The sequence below is a fragment of the Pundamilia nyererei genome, unplaced genomic scaffold (genome assembly GCF_000239375.1).
Source record: "Pundamilia nyererei isolate P.nyererei 1_Seehausen unplaced genomic scaffold, PunNye1.0 scaffold00095, whole genome shotgun sequence".
Lineage (NCBI taxonomy): Eukaryota > Metazoa > Chordata > Actinopteri > Cichliformes > Cichlidae > Pundamilia > Pundamilia nyererei.
Window position 1 is genome coordinate 560,286 of NW_005187496.1, and position 6,581 is coordinate 566,866.

The 6,581-nt window shown below is 43.1% G+C and overlaps 1 protein-coding gene across 2 annotated transcripts in view; it reads left to right on the plus strand.

The window, feature by feature from the left end:
• Positions 1-561: 561 nt before the first annotated feature.
• tsen54 (TSEN54 tRNA splicing endonuclease subunit) overlaps positions 562-6,581 on the plus strand; it is a 7,293-nt gene continuing 1,273 nt past the window's right edge. The window contains exons 1-11 of one of the 2 annotated variants that reach the window (XM_005739927.1): positions 562-654; positions 2,311-2,469; positions 3,055-3,118; positions 3,217-3,300; positions 3,390-3,488; positions 3,564-3,616; positions 3,762-3,887; positions 4,313-4,748; positions 4,816-4,951; positions 5,032-5,092; positions 6,152-6,265. In XM_005739927.1, coding sequence (XP_005739984.1) covers positions 599-654; positions 2,311-2,469; positions 3,055-3,118; positions 3,217-3,300; positions 3,390-3,488; positions 3,564-3,616; positions 3,762-3,887; positions 4,313-4,748; positions 4,816-4,951; positions 5,032-5,092; positions 6,152-6,265 — 1,388 coding nt within the window. In that variant the 5' untranslated portion in view covers positions 562-598. Of the gene's footprint in view, positions 655-2,310; positions 2,521-3,054; positions 3,119-3,216; positions 3,301-3,389; positions 3,489-3,563; positions 3,617-3,761; positions 3,888-4,312; positions 4,749-4,815; positions 4,952-5,031; positions 5,093-6,151; positions 6,266-6,581 lie in introns of those variants that run through there. The other variant, XM_005739928.2, reaches the window with a different exon arrangement.

The window sequence follows — 6,581 nt, forward strand, 5'->3', positions numbered from 1 at the left end:
GTTTGTCAGAACACCAGCCCTGTATTTACTTGGTATTGGATCAGTCCAAAAATTTGCAGCATTCCAGTGTTGCAGCGTTATTTGGAGTTGCTGAGCTGACCAGTTCATTTTTTCTTTTTAACAATGCACCATTGTTGAGACTCATATTTACAATGACATCGAAATTTCAGTGAAGGCTATAAAATAGACATTTAACCCTTTAAATAAACGTAAGATTTTATGTCTCCTTCATTTATCATGAAAAGAAAGAAGCTTTCAACTTGCAAAACAGTCATTTACTAAAAACGCTACATCCAGATGAACAGAATCAATTTTGGGGGATAATCGTTAGATGCTGTTAGTAGAATGAACCTGAAAATCATGACCAACATTTTCTGCACTAATTTTCTACCCTGTATTTTTGCCTGATCCAGTTTTCTGCCTTCTTGTGGGACCCTTTGGTTTGTTTTGGCCGGAACAAATCAAATATTCTGGAAAAACCCTCCCCTGATTTTAAACTGTGCCCTTTGGCGCCCTCTGATGGCCACGATTATAAGTGATGAATTTGACGGTCACCAGGACCCAGAGGAGAGCCGCAGTAGCAGGCAGACCCGGCATCATGGCGGATCAAAACAACACAGACGATAAAGGGAAGTTCTACAGTGAAATTTTAAGGTGCGTTTTTACCTTTAACGGTACCTGTGAGCGGGCTTGTTCGCAGGGTAGCGGTACTTTGTCTTGTGTTCTCCCTCAGCGGCTGTTTGTCATTGAATCACTGTGGACGGAACTCTCAGACTTCTTCTGCACATGGTAGCACGGGTTAGTTTAAAGCTAACTGTTAGCTTAAACGTGAATACGTGCTGAAGAGAAAACGCCTATAGTTTCATTAAAACGCACCGATGAAGCTGCACAGTTGTTTCCAGAGAAACAGTGTTACTGAAATATTATCTGGACACGTTTTCTGAAATAGTGACACTCTGTATTCGGCTCTCTGACACCCTCTGTTGTGTGTTTTGGTGAAAAACAGCCGTGGGAGAAAGAAAGCATTTGGAAAGTTAGGAATTAAGTAACAGTAAAATAATTTTTGGAAGTCTGCTGTTTTTGTTTTTCTGCACACAGACAAAGCATCAGGGTGGAGTCCTGTTAAAACAAGTCTGGGCGAGGTCCCATGGCACTGAGTCACGACTTTATGACTCATGATGGCACTTTAATTACACGCAGATAGACTTCAGAAGTGATACTAACGTTATACACCAACATGCAAAGCCTGGAAAGTATGCCAGTAACTTGGGGACTGCTGCTTTCTTGTCATGATAATCTTTCACACCGATGCAGCTTTGCTAGAAAGATTTTACAGTTGCCTAAAGCTCAGATATGAACTGAATATGGGCTAGAAAAATCATTTTAGTTATATGAAACACAAAATAAACTAAAACAATGAGAAACCTGGCTTTAGTGATTCGTTACCTGCCACCATGTGAGACGAATATGATGTACAGAGACTAAGAAGTGCCTTAAAAACAGCTAAAAGGATTTTAAAGTCAGTGCACAAACTAGCAGCCAGAGTGTTTTAAAACTGGTCTGGCTGCAGTTTTGAATCAGTTGTTGTTGATGTGAGACATTTTTGCATAGACCAGACAACGGAGCATTACAAGAGTCGAGCCTCAGCTTCTTCTTCTTTCGGTTGCTCCCTTTAAGGACCATTGCAGCGGCTCATCTTCTGAGTTACTGAGAGAGAAAAGTTTGCTTATGTTTTTCATGTGATAAAATCCAGATTTAGTGACAGACCTCACATGACCCTCACACTAAGATCTGAGTCAGTGATTGCTCTGAACAACAAGCAAGAAGATAAAAGAGGGACTCCAGAGTGGGAGGTTTAGAGTCTGATTCTCCTTGTGTTGAATATTTTTCAGGAGTTTCTTCCTCTTCTGCTGATCAAGAATGTTTGTTTTTTTTATTGCATTTTGTTAAAAGGAAAATATGAAACACTTGCTGTACACCGCCTTCCTCTTCCCCGGCAGAGCATTTATTTAAAGCTGTTTTTCAAACTGAGACAAGAAAAGACTGTCAGCTGACAGTTATTCACACGTTTACTGTGTTCTAGCAGGAAACTTCCAACATAATGGAGAAGGACACGTTTTTTCACAGAAAAAATTCTTGCTCTTGAAAGCCAGCCCTCCTCAAACACCTCCAGCACATTTAGTTTCAGGCTGTGTTATGAAATCTAAAAGCAGTGCAGTGGTTTTCCTTCTCAGTGTTTCAGTGGCAGTAACTGTGATCGCGTGTGCATCAAACAGCTGAACGATGTTGTCTTTCTTTAACAACTTTCAGCCCGTCGGAGCTGTTCGCAGCCCGCTCCCGCAGTCACAAAATCCCCGTCAGAGGACAGAAGGACTTCTTCCCCGATGACTCCGACGAGCAGAAGCAGCGACTCGAGCAGAGCCTGAATGAACACTGGAGCCTCCTCTCAGAGGAGAGAGTGGAGAGGCTGTGAGTACCTCTCATTACCCGTGGGGTTACTCATCAGGCCCAGCTTTGGAGGTGCATATAAGACATATAAGGGTGTCTAATATTCACCTGAGTTTCAACATCCACAAGCTCCATTCTTAGCTCAGACAAAATAACATTTAGATTGATGGGTGACCATCGATGTTACTACCTTTCTGTGATTGAAAGGAGCTGAAAGCAGCCACTATTTACAGCTTTACTGCACAAAATAAAAGTAGGTAAATGTGCACAGTGATGGATTAAACAGCTTTTCTTGTGTTTGTGGGAGCAGATTTTTAAAAGTCCAGAAAAATAAATGAAAAATAGAAACATGATTTCAGACAAGAAAACCTTCAAAGCACCACGAATCCTAAAGAAAAAAACTGGGTAACAGCAAAATAATACATTTGACTTTTAATCCTTTGCACTGCTGAGTGAACGTTAACGTCTTTCAGGTTTAAAATCTTGAAGGTTTTTCAAAAATGAGCCCAAATCTTGGCTATAAATCCATCAGGTGGACAGAAACACGTGTTTGTGTTTTTGTGCGTGTCCTGATGTGAGATGGCTTCCATCTGTTTTAATCCACAGGGGAAACCTCGTGAACGGCCAATGGATTCCCAGCAAGCAGATTGTGGAGCTTCAATCTCCGGCTGTGAGTTGCTTCACTGTCACAACACCACCTAGAAAAAGCTGCTGCGTTAGCTCGTCCTCAGTCGCTCCTTTGCTGGATCTTTTCTTATTTTTCCACAGGGGAAGTTCTGGCAGACGATGGGCTTTTCTGCAAACGGGAAGCAGTGCCTGCTCCCCGAGGAGGCTCTGTACCTGATGGAGTGTGTGAGTCTGCAGATAAAACCTGTTGCTCGGTGCGGTTTTCCTCCTCGGAGCACATAATTAGTCCTGTGTCTGTGTTGTTATGGGAACAGGGAAACCTGCAGGTGTTTCATCAGGACCTGCCACTCTCCATCCAGGACGGGTACGAGAAGTTTCTGTCTGCAAACACCGTGAGCCTTCAGCAATATCAGGTGCAACCTTTACTCCAGCACACCTGTGAAAATGCCACCTGTGAAATGAGCTAACGACTCTGTTTCATCCCAAAGGTGTTTGGGCATTTGAAGAGGCTCGGCTATGTGGTGCTCAGGTTTGATCCCAGGTAACGTTTACCCCTCAGACATTTAAGATGATAAAGATAATTGAGCATCAGAGATGACAGTGTTAGTGTATCTATTAAAATCGGCCTTGAAAAGTTAAGTATGCGTGGGAACAGCCTCCGTAGGTGGATGTTTGTGTGCTCGCAGTTCTGAGTCATCGTCCTACGCGAGGCAGCTCAACCTGCCGCAGTCACGTGACCGAGCAGGGAGACAGCTGAAGAGGAAACGCAGCCTCAGCCCCGCCCCTTCCTCCACCCCCACTGCGACGTGCAGGTAAAGAGCTGCTTTGCAATCTGTGAAACTACATCTTAGTAACAAAAGCTATTATTTAGCTATTGTCTTGTACAATAAAAATGAGTTGTTTATTATTATATTATTATTATTATTATTATATACTATATTAGTTTTTTCTGTAGCTACAAAAAGAAATCTGGATGCCTCCACGTGCAGCTGCACATGAAAGCTGAGTCTGTGCTGCTCTCTGCTGGTGTGAGCTGACATTTAAATACCTTTGGTTTCAAAATATCACAAATGAGAGATCTCCAAAATCTTCAAATGGATGTTGCTGCTAATGTTTGTCTTATAGTTCAGTGTGATGTTATAGTCGCTGTTAATTTTTTGTTTCTAAGCTTAACATTTCACCCCAGTGTGTTAAAACAAAAATGTAAGAAGTCTTATAAGAGTTTTCTTCTGTGTAGCCGTGCTGAAGCTCAGGAGGAATGCTCCACTGAGAAGATGGAGGAGGATAAATGCAGTGAAGGCGAGGAAGATATAAAACTTCCAGAGCCTCCGGAGGCCCAGAGTTCAGCAGACGAGGGCGGAGGCAGGAGCTGGTGGATGATGGATGTTCTCGGGGACTCGGACAAAGATTCCGGTCACGGCTCCAAATCTGGCTCCTCGTGCTGGGACTTCAGCTCCATCTCTTTTCCTGACCTGGGCTCCACCTCCAGGGAGCACTTCCCCAGTGACCTGGCCCCTCCAGACCCCTCTCTGCTGCCCGGGGATTTGAAGGTGGGCTTCTGTGACATTGCCCCCTGGAGGCAGAAAATAAACCTGCGGCAGGTGAAGATGTCAGCCAATGAGCAGAAGAGGGAGAAATACAGGCGGCGGTGGGACGTCAACAAAAACAGAGAGGTTTGTAAAAACTAAAGGTATCGGAGGAGCTGACGATCAAATTTAATTTATACGGGCTTCCTTAAAGGTACGGCGGTGCAGAAACTGGGCGGAGTATCAGGAGCTGATGGCGAGGCGAAAGGGTAAGCGGGAAGGTCGACCAGCGCACCTGTGGAACAGGGAAGTTACTCCGTTACATGACCCGACACAGCCAATCGCCACAGGTGAGATCACATGACCGTGAAGGAGATTTTAATTTAAAATGTTTTTTACTGTTTTGTGTGATTTGAGGTTTTTTTTCCAGGAGAACTGCTGGAAAAAATCAGCGTGATCAAACCGACTCATTTGCTGGAGGGAGCGTCCAGGTATCCACGATTTGTTTTACTCACATGAGCAGAAGTGTTATTTTTAACCCTGCACATCCAGTGCACAGTCGGACGTTTGTACCCCTCAGTAAAGGCAACGTGGGATCTTAGAATTAATGCCAGAGATGTAGGGCTGCTCGATATAACCATATATCGGATGACAATATAAAAACGTCTGTCGTTTCATTTTACGCTATCGTTTGTTTCGTGGTGTCGCAAAATAAACTGTTTACGGCAATATTTGTTCATGGTTCTGATGTCACTGTAGTGGCTGTATTAATTTCTTAAAGTTCTCTCTTTCTCTTATGTTTAATGTAACCACACTACAGACGGACAAGCACTTGTTTTTATGCGTTGTCGTTATTTCCACATAAACCTTTCACAATAAAGCTCAAGATCCTGTTGAGACTTTTCAAAATAAACTGAATCACGTGAAAGATGCAGATTATTTACGGATGAGAAGCAAAAAGAGCCGCCAGGTGCTAAAAAAGAAACCTTAGACTCAAACGTTAGAACAGGCTTTTCCCCGCAGCACGCCGTGTAATAAATACAAAGAAAACGGCGCCGTTACAACTTATGTCTAAAAATGATGAAAAACATGACGCGCAGCTGGAAACACTTCACGCAAGTCGAGCTGCCCGAGATTCACAGAATTTACAGAAAATGTTACATTTTTGTGATTTATATCGTTATCGGACGATAGATGTCTTATATCAGGATATGAGGTTTTGGTCATATCGCACAGCCCTACAGAGATGCATCAGATCCTACTGAAAAGCTCAGACAAGACCTCAAGGTCAACTTTTCTGAAAAACGCCTAAATTTATGCCACTGCTGCAAGTCTGCTTTCTGGTTTTCTGTTTCTGGAGCTGAGACTTCATGTGGGCTTGATTATAAGCTGTGACGACTGCAGCCTCTGTGTGTTTACTGTGATTAGAAAATGCGAGTGAAAAAAGAAACAAAGTCATCGCTCACTCGTCTCGCTGACCATAAAGGCCGTGGGCGTTGAGCTGATGCAGTCAGCATCGTTCAGGATGACCTTGTGCTTTGTCCTCTCAGGTTAAAAGATGCGGACGATTGGAGGATTTGTTTCAATGTTTACCAGCCCAACACGGTGGCCGACTTCAAGAAGAGCAACCCGGGGAAACCGTACTCACGCATGTGTGTGTGCAGGTCAGCAATCACATCGCCGCCCGACGGCGTATTTATTCAGGATTAGTTTGTTTAAAGGAAAAACAATAGATGCTTCACTCAAATTAAATGAATGTCCCGGTGGCTGGACATGAACGGAGCCTTTCTCTCGTCCTGCTTTGTGTGATTCTAACCACTAATAGCTGCTTAATTATTCAGAGCTGTGATGAAGCAGCAGAATTTCTCAAGCCGGATCATCAATCGAGTTATTTTAGTGTCTAAAAGTCTTAACTGTGGTTTTAGGCATTTAGACAAAAAATTATAAATATTTATATACATTTTATTTATATATATATAT